General features: G+C 53.6%; 6 protein-coding genes and 1 non-coding gene across 7 annotated transcripts; 4 read left to right on the top strand and 3 right to left on the bottom strand.

The window, feature by feature from the left end:
• Window positions 1-217: 217 nt before the first annotated feature.
• N0V89_010223 (uncharacterized protein) lies at window positions 218-6,058 on the bottom strand (the record flags this gene model as incomplete). Its single annotated transcript, XM_056218967.1, has 2 exons — window positions 218-5,866; window positions 6,050-6,058. The coding sequence occupies 2 exons, from the start codon at window positions 6,056-6,058 to the stop codon at window positions 218-220; spliced, it is 5,658 nt and encodes a 1,885-aa protein (XP_056068232.1).
• Window positions 6,059-8,553: 2,495 nt separating this feature from the next.
• N0V89_010222 lies at window positions 8,554-8,632 on the top strand. The gene has a single exon. It is a non-coding gene; the product is annotated as a tRNA-Thr (tRNA).
• Window positions 8,633-10,104: 1,472 nt separating this feature from the next.
• On the bottom strand, window positions 10,105-11,787 carry N0V89_010221 (uncharacterized protein; the record flags this gene model as incomplete). Its single annotated transcript, XM_056218966.1, has 2 exons — window positions 10,105-11,756; window positions 11,781-11,787. 2 exons carry the CDS (start codon window positions 11,785-11,787, stop codon window positions 10,105-10,107), a joined length of 1,659 nt encoding a protein of 552 aa, XP_056068231.1.
• Window positions 11,788-12,344: 557 nt separating this feature from the next.
• N0V89_010220 (uncharacterized protein) lies at window positions 12,345-14,132 on the top strand (the record flags this gene model as incomplete). The annotated part of the gene is made up of 1 exon (XM_056218965.1): window positions 12,345-14,132. The coding sequence occupies one exon, from the start codon at window positions 12,345-12,347 to the stop codon at window positions 14,130-14,132; it is 1,788 nt and encodes a 595-aa protein (XP_056068230.1).
• A 764-nt stretch (window positions 14,133-14,896) lies between these two features.
• N0V89_010219 (uncharacterized protein) lies at window positions 14,897-15,829 on the top strand (the record flags this gene model as incomplete). Its single annotated transcript, XM_056218964.1, has 2 exons — window positions 14,897-14,904; window positions 15,058-15,829. 2 exons carry the CDS (start codon window positions 14,897-14,899, stop codon window positions 15,827-15,829), a joined length of 780 nt encoding a protein of 259 aa, XP_056068229.1.
• A 522-nt stretch (window positions 15,830-16,351) lies between these two features.
• On the top strand, window positions 16,352-17,022 carry N0V89_010218 (uncharacterized protein; the record flags this gene model as incomplete). Its single annotated transcript, XM_056218963.1, has 2 exons — window positions 16,352-16,356; window positions 16,563-17,022. 2 exons carry the CDS (start codon window positions 16,352-16,354, stop codon window positions 17,020-17,022), a joined length of 465 nt encoding a protein of 154 aa, XP_056068228.1.
• A 456-nt stretch (window positions 17,023-17,478) lies between these two features.
• On the bottom strand, window positions 17,479-19,746 carry N0V89_010217 (uncharacterized protein; the record flags this gene model as incomplete). Its single annotated transcript, XM_056218962.1, has 2 exons — window positions 17,479-19,656; window positions 19,738-19,746. The coding sequence occupies 2 exons, from the start codon at window positions 19,744-19,746 to the stop codon at window positions 17,479-17,481; spliced, it is 2,187 nt and encodes a 728-aa protein (XP_056068227.1).
• Window positions 19,747-20,462: the final 716 nt, after the last annotated feature.

The raw sequence follows: 20,462 nt of genomic DNA, 5'->3' as shown, positions 1-20,462 counted from the left end.
GATTGGGTCCTTCTGGAAGCGCGGGACTGGAGGGAGCCGGCTCGTTACCAGATTCTGAAACAACCGTGGAAATGGCAGGTTGAGGCTGCGGCACATCGTTATCAGCGTTGACCGCGGTATCCTTTGTATCAGGTTCACTGCCTTGGCCTGATGGAATCTGAGGTTGAGATCCTATTTGGTCATCTATGGATGTAGTGCCTGACAATTGTGCGCCTCGTTAGTTCTTTCCGTCATCCGTGTGGGCAGAACTTCCGTTGTACATACCTTCAGTGTCTGAATTATACGCAAGACTTCCAGGAACTTGCGCCTCACCAGTGTTCTCGTCTGCCTTTCGCTCATCAAGCTTGCTTTCTCTAGGGCTTCCTTCCTTCTTCGCTTGCTCTGCTATAGTTTTGCAATTCTTACTCCCATCGCCTCCATCTCCGTTCCCTTGATCGTCATCGCCTCCACCTCCATCTGGGCCTCCGCTTACGCGTCGGCTTATATTTCTGCGATGTTCTTCCGACCTCTCATGCTCCCAGTATGCGATTACTGGCACACCATATCCACAAGGCCAACAGTACCGGTAGTATTCTGGTTGTTGACGCCCTCTAGCCACCGCTTCTTCAGCATCTCTGTGTTTCTGTATGCCAAAGTGTTCTTGATCACTGTTTTCTTGTCCCACTCTATCATTACAGGTAGAGCACCACATCCAACCATTCCTCCCGTCATCGATCAGTACTTCCGAGCGGTCAGGTTCGAGCCTTTGATGACAACTATAATTTCTGTGCGAATACCAGTTGCGGTAAAATAAGTCGCAGATCATACAGTACTTCCAGTGTTGATACGAATCCTCTTCCTTCCGGTGATCAACAGAACGTACGTGCTCGTCCCAAACCTCGTCCGGCACTTTTGTTATGCAAGTCTTGCAGTTGCGCCGGCCTTCTTTGATCTCGGCCGAGCGTTCTTCCACCTCCTTCAGCTCTTGTGCTCGCCTTCGTTCTTGTTGTCTCTCCCTCATCGTCTCACGAGAGGGACTCCCCGCCTGCTCTTGTGCTCTCCTTCGTTCTTGCTCCTTCTCTTCCTCCACCTCTTCAGGGGTCGGGAAATAGTAATCCGGCTGATCGAAGAATAAGGCTACAGCATTGTTGAGATTACCGTCGGCTAAGTTGAGATACTTTCCCGCCTTGGCTATGTCCGTGGTTACCGTCATATGAAGAAACTGGTTCAAGAGGGTCTGAAGCTCTTCGTAAGTAGGATGTTTCTGCACGTCGTTTTCGGACGTACCCGTTTCAGATTTGTCGTCCTGTTTGGTGGAGTGTCCCGGCTTGACCGCTGTTTCTTTTGACGGCTTGTTCTTCGCAACTAATGCCTCCGCTTCCAATCGTTTTTCATTAGAGCGCTTGACATGTTCTCTTGTTGACATATGATATCGCAGATCGTCCTCGCCAACTTTTACGATGAAGTTGCAAAGGTCGCACCGCCAATACCGTTGGTTGTCTTCATCCCGCAGTTCGGTCAGATAGACTGAGCGATATATAGCACGTGACGGGGAAAGCACCGGCGTTAGCGTAATTCCTTGGCTCCGTATGGGCAGTGCGTTTAGCGGTTCCGATGATGCTTCACTTTCGGTGTCCTTGCTAGCCTCTGTACCCTCAGGCTCTTCGTTCTGGATCCCTGTGGTAGACATAACCCCAGCAGTCGTGTTATCAGGTGTAGTCAGGTTTTTCCCGCCGTTATTTGAGTCGGTGACACTTGGATCACGTTCGTCTTTGTATGGGGTAGCAGTATGTGTCTTGGCCTCCGATGTTTCACTCCCGGGCGCGGCATCCTGCTTCTTGTCAACTACTGCTGTGGCGGTTCCGGACTCACCCTCGTCAGTCTCGCTTCCACGATATTCACTACCTTCTTGCTCAAAAGACCCTTCTCCCTCGCTAGCCCCGGGTGCCATATCCTCACCGTCAGTGCCGCTAGTCGGTTCGTCTCCAGTGCCAGCGGTGTCATCGATCTTTCCTGGTGCTGTCACCTCAGAGCCACTTCCTGTGGACTGAGGCTCTCGATCTCGATCAGCAATAAATTGGCGCCCCGGGGGCTTTGGCATTCCTAGCTTCGGGTTGTTGAGCAGGTGATCGTTTATTTCATCTTCGCTTTCATCAGGTTCGTCTTCCGTTGCGCCGTTGACAGAATGTACGGCTGACGTTGGCGAAGTACTTGACTCAGGCGATGTTGAGGTCCCCAGCGGAGGCGTGTTCGAGGGAGTTTGTCCTTCAGGCGCTTCCGGCTGAGAGTCAAATAAACCTGATGGCGGATCTCGCGGTGGATGAGGAGAAGGATTAGGCGACTGCGATGGACCTTCCGATTCGGATGAATCAGACCATTGGGAAGCTCTGTGCTTGAACGGGAGCTTCCCTAATGAACCGTAATCAGTTCCATCGCTCACATCACTGTCGCCTCCTCCATCTCCTGGTTCATCTCCTGGTTCATCTTCTGGTTCATCGCCTGGTTGCGGCGAAGATCGTGGTGATGATAGCGCTGGGGCAGATGGACTACCAGCTGGGTCCTCTTCACCATATGAGCCTTCACCTTCATCTGGTACAGTTGGCCCATCATTCCTTCGATCACCGCCTGGCCCATCACCACCATCGCCTCCATCGTCTCCATCGTCTCCATCGTCTCCATCGCCTCCATCGTCTCCATCGTCTCCATCGTCTCCATCGCCTCCATCGCCTCCATCGCCTCCATCGCCTTCATTGTCTCCATCACAACGGCCTCTATACGTGATCTTGATGTGGGGGTATCCCGGTATAGCAACAGTTTCACCATGGACAACGTCGAGGACCACCGCAGTCTCCGGATCAAATTCTTGCGGGAGACCCCGTCGATTTTGGCCGTCCGAAATGATGACATTGGTAGGCTGCGCGTTGGCAGGCAAGGGAGCGGAGTACAAGTTAGCCTGGCTACCGTCCTGTAAAGTAACTGACCCATGCGAAGTTACAGGAGGGTTTCCAATACTGATGGCCCCTGCATCAATGGCTGCATTATCACGCACTGCAAAACCTCCATCGTTCGCATCCAGAGGATCCGAAATGTAACCCGGAGGGCCTGGTTGCTTGTTCTTTGCCTCCTTCTTCCTCCTGACTGTCGGTGGAATGGTAGGAAGCTCGTTCCAGATGGAGCCAATCGCACCAAACCTCCAGCGCACCAGTGACCAAAGCAGGACTGTGATGATCGCCACTGACGCATCTTGACCACAAGAATCCCATACGGTTGACCAGATAGAGTACACAGCACACGAAGCGACGAGACTCAACCAGAAGCAGTACTGTATTGGGCCTTCGAGCGCTTGCTTGCCGGGAATATCGCGGAAATAAAGCCTGAGTATGAAAAAGACAGTCGGCACGGAGGCGAGGATAGCTATGCCTGGCCAACGATCCGGGTTGATGGGAGAGCATTGTCCTTCGACTCTGTGAAAGTAGTAGGTGGACGAAGCATGGAGAACGAGATTTAGGGTAGTCCCGTACATGGTGGTCCACCACCAATTCCAGGGGATATGATGATGTCCCACGCTGCCGAGCTGGAGTACCTCGAGATCGAGATGTAGTTCCGCAGCATATGCCAATGGGCGAGTCAGGATCTGGACGTGCACTGGTACCTCATTGTCTGGAGGAGGTGGTAGACTGTAGCCAATGCGGCCGCTGAGATAGGCAATGAAGATCATTATCTTCCAGTCGAGACACTCGTAGCAGAGTACCCATATCGCAGACGTGAGGACCAAGACACCCAAGGGATAGAGTCTGGTCATTCCCATCACTGGCCTAGATCGGTGCTGAACGGCCGCGATCAAGACCTCGTCGTTTTGGTATGGAAGTGTCCAAGGATCTAGAGCTACGTATAGGCGCGTAAGATGGTACGCAGTCATGGCGCTGAGAGTACAGAAAAGCGGCAGCCGGATCCTAGGGTGTGGGCATTGTTTCGCCGGAGTTAACAATAAGTACACGTACGCAAGAACCGCCACAACTTCGACGCGCCGCCAGCCCTGCACCTTACGATAGAGGCCATCGACGTACTGGAAGATGAACTGGCGTAGTCGCCTCGGCGTATTATACTCAGGTTGCGTGAATCGATAGAGGATCTCCGAAGCGACATAGCCGATGCCGAAACACGCGAGATCGAAATAGCAAAAGCCACCCAGGTTGGCAGAGAGCACTCGGATACACCAGGCCATGAAGACACCAAGGATCATCCATGCAAGTTTACCATGGGTTTGCAATTGAGCGTAGATGGGAGGGAAGCCATGGACGATGATGGTCGCTGCTATGATGAGGACAGAGCGAGCAAGTTCGTCGGCAAATCTAGGGGGTCCGAAGAGCTCGGAGAATAACCATGGCAACCATTCACGAGTGAAGAATGTCACCACTTCCCCAGCAGCTGAAAAATCATCCCTGAGCTGGTCGTCAATGACAACGCGCCAGTACTTCGATAGAGTTCCAGTAATGGACGCCGGGACTGCGCGAGCTTTCTGAAAAGGTGTGGCCAGCCAGTCTGCCCAAACTTGCCAGTTCCGCTTCTTTGTGTTCGGAAGCTCAAGCACGGCACGCCGGAACGCCGCACTTCTGAGGTCCTTATCAACATGCGTACACGCATCAACGAACAGGTCAGGTACAAAGACCTGGGCCATCTTGTCACTGCACCATTTCGCTCCCGTTTCGTGCGAGGACCAGGGTATGATAGTGATGGCTTTGAAGACCATCCAGGCGACATCATTCTCGATCATGTTCTCAGAGTGGCCACCAGCCAGCCAGTCCAAATCTTTTACAACCAGATCGTCGACACGGCTACTATTGGTGGTAAATCCGTAGTAATAGCTTAACTGATTAGCGGATTTAGAAACCTGCGCCCAAAGATAGTCCCGTAGATTCGAAAGCGTGGTAGAACTTGGCTTCCCGGGAGGCTCGGGTTGGGAGTCTTTGCTTGGAGGCTCATTGGTTGAATCCGAAGTATCTGTATCTGTCTGGGCGTGATTCGTTGTCGGCTCAGATCCAGCTTGCGAACCTGCGCCCTTCCAGTCAGGCTCGTCAGTCGGACGTCCATCTGCAACATGAGAAGTAGAGTCAGTTGACGTTGAACTCCCACTTGATTCTGAATCTACATTCGAAGTTGGAGCCACAGTCGGTCCCGAAGGCGGAGTCGTGGTATGAGTCACCGACACAGTTTCCCTCGCCCACCTCGTCGAAGTCAATGTCAGACAGCTCGGCAAATAACACGAATTGTCGGCGTCGGCTTGAGCTGTTCGCGGTTCCTCTATCCAGGAGGCTTCAGAAGCAGTGCCGGTGAAATGCTCAGTCCCTGTGACAGTGACAGTCGTCATAGTAGTAAGTGAAGGTCGTTGTTTAACATCGGGTCCTGGGGGTGGCCCGGGTCCTGGATCCGGGGTTTTGGACCCCTGGAGATTATTCTTTAACCAAGATGGTAGGATATTGATATCGGGGAACGTCCAAGGCTTTGGGGGTTGGTAGCCCTCGTATCGAGTGGTACAGTTGACATGGTCTAGGAGCCAGGGGTAAAATCCGCGCGCGGAGAGGACGGATCCAATCTGCTGGCTGAGTTTCTCACAGTCAACCACATTTGTGGGTAGCTTCTTGTTAGTTGAGGTTTCGAATTTGCGCCACATGATCTCAACTATGGTGCTGTCGCGAGTGACGATTTCTTCCCGTTGGATTTCATTCAAAAGATTGTTGATGTCGGTAGCATTGATGGGATATGGATCAATGGGTGTTCGAATAGTCGTGATGTTAGGAAAGTAGTGTGGTACAGCTAGCGAGCCCACGAAAGCTGCGTAGGCATAGGCCGCCGGCATAGGAAACTCGGTCACGAACTGCCCAGCAGCCTGCGCGCAGGGCCATAGTTGCGCCATACTGGCGGGAAAGTGTTTTATCGATTATCGGGCAATGAAGAATGAAAGATTATCTCGCGTGCAACGCGATGTCGAAGTATCGGACGAGTGTCTCGACTCTAGAAATTGCAGGAAATTGCAGGAATTGCAGGAATTGCGGAAGTTGGAAAAGCGGACGGCAGCCATGCTGGACGGCAAACTTTATCTCTACGTTTGTTTGAACGGGAAGTGGCGTCCAGTGTGATATGGAGGACAAAGGTTGCGCACAATGAGACGGCGACGAAAGCAGCAAGCCATCGAGGTTACCGTCCAATTGTTGGTGTTGCACGGTGGATGAAAGAAAGTGACAAAGGAGAATGGAACGAAAAGAAAGAAGCCACGCGACCTGCACAAGGTAAGCAAAGATTGGAACGGAATAGTGATGCTGGAAAGATGCGTGAGAGCACACCCCTCGCAGAAGACCGAAGGCCGGATCATACACGCCAAACGCGAGATTTCTCCAGTGAAGATGCTGTTGTTAGCAATCATTCATTGAGGCACGAATTGAAAAGTCTCGCGGTGGCTCTTTTCAGTGTCAATTACCAGCACATGAAGACGCACTTCGCACCCGTTGCGCCTCGCACAGCATCGCGAGATTTGCAGACGCCGCACACCATAGTTTTATTGATACCGGCAGACGGTCTTGAGAAGCTCGAGATTGAGTCAGTCCTCCATTACACATTCTGAACGACGTTTACAGCCGTGTCAATTGTGAACAAAGAGGTTGTGCTATAATTAGCTCAGTAGCTTGCGAGCCTTTTACCAACAAGCATCACCACATCAGCTTGTTGCAATGAGCTGTCCAACATCAGCCACACAAGTCGGGGCTGTGTGTGTTGTGATTACAGCAGTCGGCCGCTCAAAGCGCAGTCCCTATCCCAGTGGCTGGAGGTCGTGAGGTATAATGCACAACGCGGTAACGACGAGACAATTCCGTGTATGTTTGAGCAATGCGTTTCCCCTAGTTCAAGCCTGATGTAGGCTCTTTGCAGCATTCGCACTTCGCGTGGTGTGGCAGAGTGCGACGATGTCGGAACGTCTGGGATTTGTCGCAACTTGAGCGCTTCCACTTCTCCAGCCAGCAGCTGCGTGCGTTTTGTTCAGGTGCTCGAGAAGGGCAACCTCTGCAATCTCTTGTGCTGGCGTGCGCTTTCCCTGCGAATCAGCTCAATGAGCCTCCTCTCTTTCTTTCCCACAGATGTCGCGTCATAGCCACTTGTCGACTCCTTGATATCACGGCGCCTTATTCAAATTTCGACACCACCTCACGCCTGCTTCCTCGCAACAGCAACAACCTCCCACGCCCTCCCGCCTACCTCATCCGCGCTCCTCACTTCAACATCCCAACCCCCAAACACGCCCTTGTAATCATCCCAATCAGCCGTCGGTCCAATCCACGCAACGACCCGCACCTTCCCCACTGCAAACTCCCTAATATACTCTTGGAGCAAACCCACCCGCCTAGGATACACAAACAGCCACGCCTCCGCCTCACCCGCAAGCGGCTCCAGGAACCGCGACCCAGCTACCTCACGGTGATGTGTGGGTGGTAGATGTGTGTTCGGGCTGGGCTGGACTTCAACACCGATTACGTTGAGGTTGTAGGGTGGGGCGAGGAGGAGGGTTTCGAGAAGGCCGTAGCCGCTGCCTATGGAGAGGGTGAGGGATGGCGAGCGCGGGAGGAGGGACGCGAGGTGGGCGAGGAGTGGGGTGCTCAGGGCGAGGCAGCAGGCGGAGTGTACGGTGGGCGCGTGGGAGAGCTGCGGGAGGGAAGGCTTTGAGGGTTCGGGGTCGTACTCGGGGTCGAAGGGGAGGCTGTTTGCGAGCATGGTGGCGGGCCTGGGGTGTTTGCAGCGTGGTCGGATGTGCTCTGGTGACCGAGGGCGATGGGGTGTACGCACTGCACAGGAGTCGCAACCGTCTATCCGCTTCCTTTGTAAGTCTTCACACAAGCACAGACTGATCACAAGTCTAGGTAGCGAGTAGAGAGAGGGAAAGACGCATCGAAAGCAGAAGTCGAAGACGCGTCGGACATAGACCGGAGTTAGGACGCGTCTTGAGAAGCGGCCATCCAAAGGCTGCTGGCACGTTGATCGAGTCTTCCGCTCTCTACACGGTGTCATTATTGTTGACATTAATGACCACGAGACAGATAGGTGGCCTATATTTAGCTGCGCTACGTATATTTCTTTCGACTCCGACAAGGACGAGGCTCGAGACGTTTCCCACAGCAACAAAGAAAAGCTTACAGTGGGAGGGCTACTTTCTAAACAGAACATCTTGAATTCTGAGCGGAAGGATCAGATGCGTAGACAAGCGGGCGCCTATTTTGTCTGATGCCTGTTTACGATGTACTGGCTACCTTGATGCGTCAATTCAAGCGTTCAAGCGTTCAAGCATTCAGGCATTCAAGCGGAGACGCATTCTGCCCCACCACTCGCGGAGCGCCGATCAAGCGAGCCAGCCATCCACTGCGGGGCTCGCCCAACTCCACTCCCACACTGCGCCGCCTCGATTGGACCCGCAATACAGTGTCCTCATGTTGTTGTCTATATATATGATAATGCTTGGAAAAGTTCTAAATTCTCAGCCCGGTAAGTTTCACTGCTCTCTCGCAGTCTGATCTCTACTGACAAATTATAGCATGGCTTAGTGGTACAGCGTGTCACTCGTATTCTCTGCGTTATGACAAGATCCCTCGTTCGATTCGGGGTGTGGGCATTTTTTGTTGCCTCTTAGTCGCTGCGCACAAGAAATACACCAGTGCTTTTGGAACTTTTATTTTTTGTCTTTGTCTCCCTACTAGTGTGGGTAGGTAGGTGTAGATTGCGGGCGACAGTAGAACCGAAACAACATGCGCTATGTTCCATCTTTTTACTTTGCTGATATCTAAACCGAGTGTCGTCAGGTACCATCCATTTTTTGAAGGACACTGATCTCGCACGGAGAAGTATACGCAAGGCACTATAGCCTAAGAAGGGCCGCCACAAGCGCGACATAATCCCATATCGACACATCACTCATTAGTCGTATCCATCCATGCAGTCACTTCCAGCGTCACCCATCACACCCGACTCTCATACGTCGCCTCCCACAGGCCCCATTCCACCACCTTTCCCTCAATCTCCCTCACCACCTCCTCCTTCGTCGGCACCTTACCCACCCTCCCGAGATCCAACTTCTCACTCAAACCCACCAGCATAAAGAAATACCTATGCTTCCCATGCCCCCTTGGCGGCCTGGCAGGAATATACACCCACCCCCTCCGATTCTTTCCTACGGTCCACCCACTCTTAACCACCTTCACGCCATCCTCTTCCCTTACGACCTCCAAGTCTTCCGGTGACAGCGAAGTCGTAGAAGCAGGAATGCCGAGGTACATCCCATGCACATTTGCGTGGCCGAGCGGTGCATCCGGGTCCTCAGCCAGGAAGAGGTATTCTTTGATGTGCGGTGACGCAGCGGGCCATGTAAAGCTTGGGATGCGGCCGGCGCCGAAAGCAGAGTAGTCGTCTCTAAGCTGCGCGCCTGAAGCGCCGCAGTCGGGGGACTCGAGTGGTATCGTGGGCTGTGGGTGGGATGCGAACGGCGCGGTGTTGAATAGGCAATCGGCGTCGTAGCCGCGGCGGCGGTAAAGGAGACGGCCGATACAATATTCTAGGAGGTGGAGGAGCCACATCGTGGGCGCAAGGGGTGTGCGTGTCACATTATTGTGCAGGTTATGTGGAGGAGGGGAGCGATATATCTGCGGATTGACATGAGGCTCGCGACTGCGCCCCGGAATTAGGCACGGAGTTAGCGTGGGGAAGGGACCGAGCTGGTGTTGGGCTTCGTACGCCTTTCCTCCTCCAGTTCGCACCTCGCACGACGCGTCTACATTGATAAGAACGAGTAAGCCGCACGGGGATCCGCACCGAGACCCTCACTCGCGAGCCGAAGTTCGCTTTTTGAAGCGATGATGTCGGGTCCGAAGGAACTCGTCAGCAGAAGCAGCCTGACCGGCACATGGATCAATCAAAGCACTCGACAGCAGCCACGCATATGGTATTATGTATCGAAACCACAGAACGCAGTTCAACTACTTACAACCAGCACTGAAAGTGCTTCAGAGATCGCTAATCGAACGAACCAGACGACCACGCGTGGTCAGTGTGACCCCAACTTCGCGGCTTCAATGGTGCTCCCACGCACACCTAGACCACGTACTCATTCAGGCCTGTTCGAGAACTGCAAGACTTTGGATACGCCCCTGGGGGCGAACAATCCTCGGATACGCCAAGTTCGCTGAAGAGCGACCATTCCTTTAGCAGGGGCGGTGCGTGCCTGCCTTCATGCCGAATTATCGATGAGGGAGAGCTCTTGCCGGATATGTTGACAACTAATGGTGCTTCCATCTGCTTGACAATCTTGCAAAACTTCGCTGTCGTTGCGCCATCGTCCTCGACATCCAGGGCTTCGATGACACTGGTGTCCGCGTCCGCCTCTTGTACGCTTGCAATACCGTTAGGCTCACTGTTCGTCAACGGCATTTGGTCATCTTCTTGCCCCCCAACAACCACCGCAGGCTCCCCGGACGATACTTGATCTCCGCCAGCATCTCCACTCAACTCCACGACATCGTCAAGAACTAATTGCTTGAATTTGATTGTGTCGTGCTCGAAGCGAATGTGGGTACTGCTTCGACTTCTCCTCACCTTTCTATTCTCTATGATGCGTTTATCACGTTCACTAGCAAAGTCCCGCAAGTAGCAATCCTCGTCTTTCTTGTGTCGATGGTAACGACAAGGTGACTCCACTCGCTGGCGCCAATCCGGATCTGCTAAACGCTCCATCGCCGCCTCAAGCGCAAAGGCTGCGAACTGATGAGGCAGATTCCTGGTGAAGCTGCGGCGGAAGTTCTTCGTTCCAGCATCGAGGCACCGATCAATGACAAGCTGCTTCAACCGCGATGAGATGTGCCTTCCGGTAAAGATCAAACATATCGTATCGACATCAGCTGCGTTGCCCGGTTTGATCTTCTCGCACAGCATGTCCATGACACGATCGGCGAATTCGACGTCATTCATGAACGAAGCGCCGAATGTGTAGAGATTGAAGAGACCCCAGCAGTGCATCCAGGTGTAGTTTCCGTCGCCATTGAGAGCTTCAGGGCAAATCTCTACGTCTATCACTCCTGTCTTCATATATTTCTGCCAAATCTTCAACGGCTCCCGCATTTCGAGCGGAAGCGGTCCAATAGCTGGAAGGCGGGAGCTTGGTGTCTGGTTGGCACTCTTTGGCGTGCTTCGGCCTGTAGACCTGTTCATGGGCGAGACTTGACCTGAGGAAGCAGACGAATCCGACTCTGGTAGCGGTATATCTTCAACCTGCTCGATGATCGGAAAGGAAGGCGACCCGTGTTCGAAGCCTCCATAAATCACGCTGCGGCGATTCGATCTCGAAGATCTGCATCCATTGTTGTTGATGTCGCGACTGCGGATTTCCGGAACTATTGGCGTGCCTTCCAACTCGACTGCAGGTGGCGGCGGTGGTAATCGCGATGGCTCTGGCGGATTCGCTTTGAGCGGATTGGGTAGCGAAACCTTTGGCGGTGCCGTATGTCGATGCGCCAAGGGCGGAGGCGCCATCGAGCTCGTCCGCGGTGGCAATCTATAGTCGTTCGCAGGCGCTTTCGACAATGACACTCTCGCTGTATCGTCGTCCGGCGACTCCGACCTGGAACCTGGGTAGTTTCCAATATCAAATCCTCCTCTCAAAGTTGGCACTCCCAATTCTAGCAATAAATCCGCGGCCTCGGTTCCCTTCCTAAAACCCTGGGGGTTGCCGATCACGAGTGGCGTGTTCCCTTGTTTTGGCCGCTTCTTCACACTTGGCATCGCTTTTACTAGTTTCCGAGCCATGGCGGAAGACGAGTTAGAAGAGCAAGCGGATGATGATGGAGAGTTCCGCACAGGGCTCTTATCTGGACTGGACTGTGAAGGGCTTCGATGTTGTCTCGCCCGACGCCTATGGCTGCTGGAGCGATGTGCTGGTGTCTCTCGTCGCTTTCGAATGTTCAAGTCCTTGCATGGCGATGGCCGAGGGCATATCCAGAGCTTTATACTAGATCCCGTACGCCACTTAATGTGTCTAGAGAATCGGTTTGGCCAACGACACAGCATGCTGCAGTGAGGTATGGAATTGCACAATTGAAGAAGGTAGGGTGGGTTGCACTATGATGCGTTGGTACGAGAACAGGTGCGGTGATGAGGCATATATGAAGGTCGTCGGTTCTTCACGGTGAGTTGCGTTCTACAAGGATAACATTGACTCACGAGTTGTACTACAACACTAAGTGAATCACAGCACAACAGGTCCAGTCAAAGGAGCAAAGCACGAGCACCGCGCCTTCGCGAGGCACCAAACAATTACTAACCCACCGCAACTTCCCGCCATGCCGAGTCAGAACACTGAAAATCCATTTCCGGGACAAACACCCCAGGTAGTCCATCTACGGGCCGGGGATCTCGGTTCTGGAGTACATGTCGCGCAACAATTTATACAATTACCTATTACAGTAGCCGAAAAATCATCGTACCTCAGAGCACGCATACCTTCGTCATCTAAACATGGCGATACCATCGTTGTCGGAGTGCCTGTCGTCGAGCCTGCAGCTCTCAAACTCTACGCTTGGTGGCTCCAGTTCGGAGATGCGCCTCTCTTCCTACATGACGAGACTGGCCCTGTTTCGCAGCCACGTCGCAGCCTCATCTGGCGCGAGTGTTTCGATCTAATACAAGCACATATCCTTGGATCGAGGTTCGACGACGCGAACTTCCAGCGGTACATACTTGGCCAGTTTGATCAATGGCTTGCACCGCAACAAGAGCCTGATCTTGAGCTTCTTGACTACCTGTGGGAGATAGAAAGGGCTTTTGTAGGCGAAGAGCTATTGTGTTTCGTTATGGGTCATATGTTTCATATGGAGGCGAGTAGGGTGAGGGTGCTGGTGGCGTGGATGACGGGGTTGAATCGAGGGAGGCGAATGATGGACTCCATCGAGGGTACTGGGAGTTCTCGGAGACAAGATATAGGAGCAAGCACCACGCGGACTCGAAAAGCTTCAGATACTTATCCAAACCAGATGGAAGGAGCTGGACAAGAAGCAGCCTCGAGATCGGTAACGGAGGAAGTCGCGGCTGCGCAAAGGACCTTAGGACGCGAACCGGTATATCGCGACAAGACGCCATGCTCTTTGTACGGTGAAGCTAGATCAGAAATACGGCATCCTCCATATACCATCCAGTGGGTCTCCGATGGTGTGGTCGCAGCCCCGATGAGCCGGAGATCGCAATACAGGAAAGATGCGCCTGCGCCGAGGCCAGGTTCTCTTGCAATCCCCCGCAAGCCAACACGACTCGCAAGGATGCAATCATCTTCACAGGACCAGTTCGGTCACTTGCCTCAAGCTCTGAGGCTTCATCCGAAAGCACTTGCAAGCATCGCCAATACTAACATGCATGCGGAGCTGGAGAGGCAGCGCACCTCTAGTCCACATCTACCACCATCACCAAGTCTACACCCCGTGATTAGAGAAGGTCTGGCAAATAGTGCGACAGAACCAGGGCCGCAGGAGAAGCATCCCGAGATGCGGGGAGGCGCATACAGCATCGCCTCCTTGGGAGGCAACATTAGGACAATCGCAGCAATCCCCGACACATCCCTCCAGCTCCTCGACTTCTGGACCGACCCATCTCCCTCTGACCTCCCTGGCCCGAACTTCTGGGCCGACCTTCCCACCGACACCAGGCCACCAGTTCCTCCTAAAGACAAGCCCGCAGCCTTCCCATCTGCACGATTTCCTCCCTTGTCCCCTCCCTACAGCCAAAGCCCGACTACGAAACAATTCATCCAATCCTTTACCCTCACACGCACACCTACGCCGCGCCGCCGCGCCACACGCTCCTGGTCGGTTGCCTCTATTCGCTCGCTCGAGGCGGAGGAGCCTGTTCGCAAGAGGAGTGTGATCGACAGGCCAGGACGCGGCTTGATCAGCAGGCGGCCCGTTCCAGAAGGAGGGCTGAAGTTTTTGAGTAAGTACATGGATGGGGAAAGGCTGAAGAGGATTGTTAGTGTCAATAGTAGACCGAGAAGAATGGATTTTGCGAGGGGCAGTGGAAGCAGAGATGGAGATGAGGTGTGGGAGAGGGGCTGGGAGGTGAGGAGGCCTGGGACGGCGTAGTAGTCGCTTGATCTAATTGTTGTACACGTTATTCTCTCGGTCTACTTCGCTCGACCATTCCTCCGTTAAGACAGGGCGATGTTTACAGTGTTTCGTGAGGGCGATGTTTACAGTGTTTCGTGAGAGCGACTTGCAGTGCACGAGCCATTCAATGACGCTAAGTACAGTTTCGCGGTGTTCGATGGCTATGGAAAAATGCCGAGATAGGAAGGTTCCCTCGGTGCACAGACCTTTCTTGACAGTTCTGCCGCAAACCACGGCCAATGGAAAATGCCGGAATGGGAAGTTTCGCTTAGCACGTACGACTCGTCCTACGGCTCGACGCAGTCTTGATCACGATATTTGAAAGTGATAAAGTAGCTCCTGTTTTTGTATTCTGTTGGCAATGCGTCTTACAGAGGCGTAAGCACTGCGCGTTTTGCAATTAATGCTCCTACGAGTCAATACCACTTCCATCGCCCATCTCGATGCTTCACCTCCACTCTCCTCAGAGCCATTGGTGCGGGTTTAATGCAGATGAACGCCCCCCGACAGAAGCATAATGCGACCACAACCGCAAGTCCCCTGTCCAGCCTGTCCCAGGCCACCAGTACCACTGCCGTTGATTATCGCTTCCAAGGTTCCCCGCACACAGAGCCCCATACTAAGAAATCCTCCCCTAGAAGAATTAGACTGCACTACACCACAAAAGCTGCTTACCCTTGGCGAATCCCCACATGGAACCATATTTGATACGCTAAGCCTTACGTCGGGGCGCAAAGGGTATGGTACTGTCAGCAGCTAACGTCAGGCGTAGTCAAGCGACACGGCCAATGTAGCGACACGCACGCAGTCGATACCGCATCCAGTCATCGCATGTACATGCAGGGCAAGCGGTGAGGCTGCTGCACAGCAAGTATCATGGCACATGCCAAAAGATAGGTAGGTACAATATAAATTCGAACATGGCAGCCTCGTGCTCGCGTACCACCTGGGCACTCTCCTCTTTCCCCCGCGCAAACAACATGTACACATACATCTTAGCCCTTACCACCTTCTTTGCTTTCCTCTACCGCTTCCGCAATGTCGGCAGTCGCCCCAAAGATCTTCCTCCCGGCCCGCCTACCATCCCTTTCTTCGGCAACTTGCACCAGATGCCGTCCTCGAAAGCGTGGCACCAGTTCAAGAAATGGGCGGAAGAGTATGGCCCGATTTACTCCCTCATGCTCGGTCCAAACAACGTCATGATAGTGTGCTCTTCAGACGAAGCGGTGAAAGAGCTGCTAGACAGACGCAGCGGCGTATATAGCAGTAGACCGCCTTTGTACATCGGGAACCTGATCAGCGGGTGGATGAGGATGTTGCTAATGGTAACGTGCACTGTGATCCGGAAAAGGAAAGCAGCTGATCGCGAGCAGGAGTACGGTAAGACGTGGAGGTTCGTGCGAAGCCTCGTGCACGAGCATTTGAACATCAAAGCGAGCATTAGCTATGTGCCGTACCAGGATCTGGAGAATAGGCAGATGTTGCTGGGGTTTTTGGAGAGTCCGGAGAGGTGGGTGGATCATATGCGGAGGTATACGAATGCGTTGACGACGCAGATGGTGTTTGGGTTTCGGACGGTGGATATCAATGATGGGGATATGCACCGGTTGTTTGAGGTAAGGTTTTTCGAAGTCACCGGATCTGGAAGTTCGGCTGTTCAAGAATGGGATTGACAAGATGATAGTGTGTAGAGGACTGGGCTTCTACTTTCGGCACCGTGCAAGCCCAGCTCTTGGATATCTTTCCCGTTCTGCAGCGCCTGCCCGACGTCCTTGTGCCGGTGAAGAAGAAAGCAAAGGTTCTGCACGCGAAGGAGCTCGAGCTGTATCTCATTCATTGGAACAAATTAAAGCGCGATGCGCAGAACGGAACCGCAAATGTAAGCGGAACCTATGATCCACTCAAAACCTCCGGCCCGCAGACTTTGACCACCGCTGACTTACCAGTAGCCTTGCTTCGCCGCCGACATGGTCCTCGCTCAAGCGAAATCTCAAGACAAGGCAGACACTCTTACCGATAACCAGGCTGCATACCTCCTGGGCAGTCTCCATGAAGCCGGCTCAGACACTACATGGAGCACCCTAATAGGCTTCATCCAAGCCATGCTCCTCTTCCCAGACGTTGCCCGCACCGCACAGGAAGAAATCGACCGTGTATGCGGCGACCGCTTGCCCACGATGGAAGATGAGCCAAAAATGCAGTACATCCGCGGCTGCGTAAAAGAAAGTCTCCGATGGATGCCAACCGCCATCCTAGGCGTCGTACGAGCCCCCACAAAAGACGACATATACGCAGGCTACCGAATCCCCAAGGGCGCAATGGTAATGATGAACGTGTGGTAAGCTCACCCATCCATCTCCCATACCTAGATCTCAAGGTACAAAAAGAACTAACACGCCTACGCAGGGCCCTGCACAACAACGAAGCGCACTTCCCCAACCCCCGCACTTTCAACCCCTCACGCTACGCCGCCGACTTCCAGTCCTCCTCCGAAGCAGCGCACAACGCGGACTTCTCCAAACGCGATCAGTACACTTTCGGCGCTGGCCGGCGTCTCTGCCAGGGGATGCACATCGCCGAGCGCTCGCTTTTCCTCGCCATGTCGCGGCTACTCTGGGCGTTCGACTTCAGCATGAAGAAAGACGAGTTTGGGAACGACATCGTGCCTGACGCGGATGCGTTGACAGATGGGGTCTTAGTCCGGCCGGAGGCGTTCCCGGCGGTTGTGACGCCGAGGAGCGAGAAGAAGGCGGAGGCTGTGAGGGCGGAGTGGGCGAAGGTGGAGGGGAAGTTGGATGGGAGGGGGCAGTGGAAGAGGGTGCCTGAGGGGATGTTTTCGAAGGAGTATGTCCCGCTGGTTGGGTAGAGCCAAGAAGGATGGATGTGTTGCTTTTCCAGCGATAATAGGGCTGCTTGATGATTACTTTTGAGATAGTCTTTCCTGTAGCTCACGTGTAAATTACGTTCCCGAGGTCTCTCTGACAACAAATCCAGTTCTATGCGGCGGACTGAATATCGTAGCACGCAATTATACAGGGGACGACAATTCCGAACAGGGAAAACAGAGTCGAGCAAAAGCATAAGAATTCTTTCGTCTTGAGGAGCAGATCTTGCCGTGCACTGGAAGAACGCGCGGATGCTCCTGTCTACTACAACGCCGACTATTTGCCCGACCCATGATATCTTGCCCAAAGCCCAAACACGCCGAAAACACAATAACGAACACAAGCACAGAGCCCGAACTATTCGACCCTCGTATGCATACCTTAGCGCACACTTCATCAAGCGATCGACTTCCTCACAAGCTTCCGCCTACACATCGTCAGCACATCCGCACATAAAAGCAGTCCAAAACAGAGGCACTTACGAAGCAGCCCACCCCTACTCTTAGGCCTCCCACCCTCTCCTTGCACCTCCCCTCCTTTCTAATCCCCGTAACCGCCGTCTTCGGCCTCCCCTCAGAGTAATACCTCCTATGCCCGCTCTCCTCTTTCGCCGGCGCAGCGGTCTTGGGCCTGTCCTCTTTCGCCTTGTTTCCTGCGGTACTGTCCGGCGCGGCAGTCTTCGGCCTTAGCATCGCATTCTTGTCTTTCGGCACGAGGGCGGTCTTGGGGCGTGGGCTTTCTACTACAGGGTTGTCCGCTACTTCGTCTTCATCTTTGCGTACGATCTTCCGCATCAGGCCCTTTAGCGTGAGCGACTTCCGTTTAGAATGCCGCAGCTCGGCGGGTGGAACATCGTTGGATATCATACTGAGACGGGTTGGCGGCGGTTCGCGGCGGAGATGTCGCTCAGGCGTGCCTTGGATGCTGCTCGGCGTGGGCGTTGTCGGGGTGATTGGAACGGGGCGCGCGGGTAGAGGTGGCTCTTCTTCTGCAGGGACTGTAGGAGGCTGGGGAGGTTCATGAATGAGTGTTGCGCTGCTGGAACGGGCGGATGTGTGTTCGGCTGAGGTAGTTCTATTGCGTGCGCGGTGGCGCGCGAGGCGCTCGTGGTCGAGCATGAGTTGTTCTTTAGTGGATTCTAGCTCCTTGACGTTCTGCTTGAGGCGCTCGTTCTCTTCTTGGAGCTTGGTCTGCGCGGAAGAAGACGCTTCACCAGCTTTGCGGAGTTCCTCAACCTTCGCATCCCTCTCCGTGGCCGCCATTTGCAGCTTCTTGATCTCCTCGTTCCTGGTCTCGAGTTCTTCATGACTTTCCTTGAGTTGACCCTCCATACGCTGGAAGTGCACGCGATGGACGATACTCGGGCGCGCGGTCTCCATATCGTCGTTGATAGCTTTCTCGAGGCGAAGCTGTTCGCGCATCGCTTCGGCGGCCTGTTCGGACATGAAGACTCGGGCGTTTGCCTCGCGGACGCGTTTCTCAAGGGCTTCGACTTCGCCGTAGAGACGGGAGTTGTCTTGTTGTGCGGTATTGAACATGGCTTCCAGCTCTTGCGCATTCTGCTCCTCGATGGTGTCGAGCCTGATTGGAGAAGGTCTTTGGGTGTTCTTGATAAGTTCTTCGATTTGTAGGGCTGCTTCGCGCAATTTCTCTTGGTTCTGGAGGTGTTGTCTTCGCTCGTCGTTAAGCGCCTGCTGTACTTCGGATGTTGCATCCCATGCTCGCCGCAGCTCGATTTGCGTGTTGTTCATAGCATCGCCGGCAGCAACAGCATCTGCAAGTTCGGCCTTCAACTTGGCAATCTCGGTGTCCTTCTCATCAAGCGTTCGGTCATCGACCTCCGTCGAGTTTCTCCCTTTCACACGGAGAAATTTGATCTGCAGCGCAGCCTGCGAATCGCTCTCAGTCGCGCTGTCGACCTTATCGTCGTTCTGGAACTTCGGACTTGCCTGCCTCTCCAGGAACAAGATACGCTCTTTCACGTTTCGAAGCTCAGCGTCCTTGAGCTCCAGCGCGGCCTTGTGCTGTCGGTAAATGTCATCAAGTTTGACCTCGCGATCTTTGATATAGTTCTCTTTCTGCTCATTCGATTTGCGCAAAGCAAATAATTCGATATCCTTCCGATAAATCACGGCTTGATGGTCCCGACCTAGCGTTTGCTTCATGGTCTTCAGCTCATCGCGCAAAGACGCATACTCCGCGAAAGTCTCGTCCAGCGTCGCACGCGCATTGTGCAGCTCAGCCTTTGTGCGCTTCAGATCGATATCCCGTGCCTTCTCAGTCATCCTGAACTCCGCGAGGCGTTTGTGCATCCTGTCGATCTCAGCATCCTTGCTCCCGCTAGACAGCGAAAGCGATTCCGGATTTGATGCCGAGTGCTTGCGCGTTAAGTTGACAGGCCGGGGTGACCCAGAGATTTCCGACCGGGCGACCGCGCCGTGTGCCTGCGACAAAAGGGTTTCAACGGTGTGCGGAACTTCCGACTCGTGCGTGACTCGTTGCAGAGCCTCAAACGAGACAACGACTAAGGCTGCGACAAGCAAGTCTTGAATCGACAGCCGCTGGTTTGCGACCGTCACAAGGGCAAAGACGTGCAGCGCATTTGCGATCTTAGTCTGGTGTCGCGCTGCCCATGAGGTGGGGTGTCTTCGTATGAAGGTGAGAAATACGCCCGGTAACGCGGTGGTAATCGCGACCGAGACCATGCGCGAGAGTGGAAAACACGATGTCCAGCGATCCTCAATAATTCGCGTTACTTGACGCACATCAAGACCTAGCCGTTCTCCTACGGCGGTAAAGACTAGAACCGCGTTGTTGCAGGTGCCTCGTATGACTTGAACTACGAATGTCGGCGTAGGCTTGTCGCTCCATTTGGATATTGGAAGACGGAGATTTTGGTCTATCGATGTCGTATCGTAGACGGACAAGCTGTTCGTGACGCTGTCCAGAAGTGATTGATTCGACATTGTCGCGTTGGTGCAAAGTCCCGTAGCACAGAGAGACTTTCCCGTGATGTAGAGGTAGGTTCCCGGCAATGCGATAATCAATCCTGCCGCCACTTGAAGTGGGTTATGTTGCGCATAATCTCGGACGCTGTCTAACATGGTACTCGTGATGTCGTGAAGGCGGCCTTGAGAATTTATACTGCACGTGACCTGGAATAGAATCGTTTACCAGCGGATGTATTGATCCTGTCGGCCGTAGAACTTTAGCAATGGCGACGTCGAAGCATGTAATGAAATATTCAGTAAGCGTATACGATCAGGTCTCGGTCATTCATAGGGTAATCGCGTGAGCGGCGTAGTGCAGATTCGGTCGTGATAATCGTTGTCATTGAAGGTGTAGAGACGCGACAAGATGCTATGCACAACCACGACAAGTATGAACAATGATGAAAGAACGAAGGAACGAAAGAACAGAA

The sequence above is a fragment of the Didymosphaeria variabile genome, assembly GCF_027946475.1.
Source record: "Didymosphaeria variabile strain IMI 356815 chromosome Unknown scaffold_7, whole genome shotgun sequence".
NCBI lineage: Eukaryota > Fungi > Ascomycota > Dothideomycetes > Pleosporales > Didymosphaeriaceae > Didymosphaeria > Didymosphaeria variabile.
This window is presented reverse-complemented; position numbering and strand designations above follow the sequence as displayed.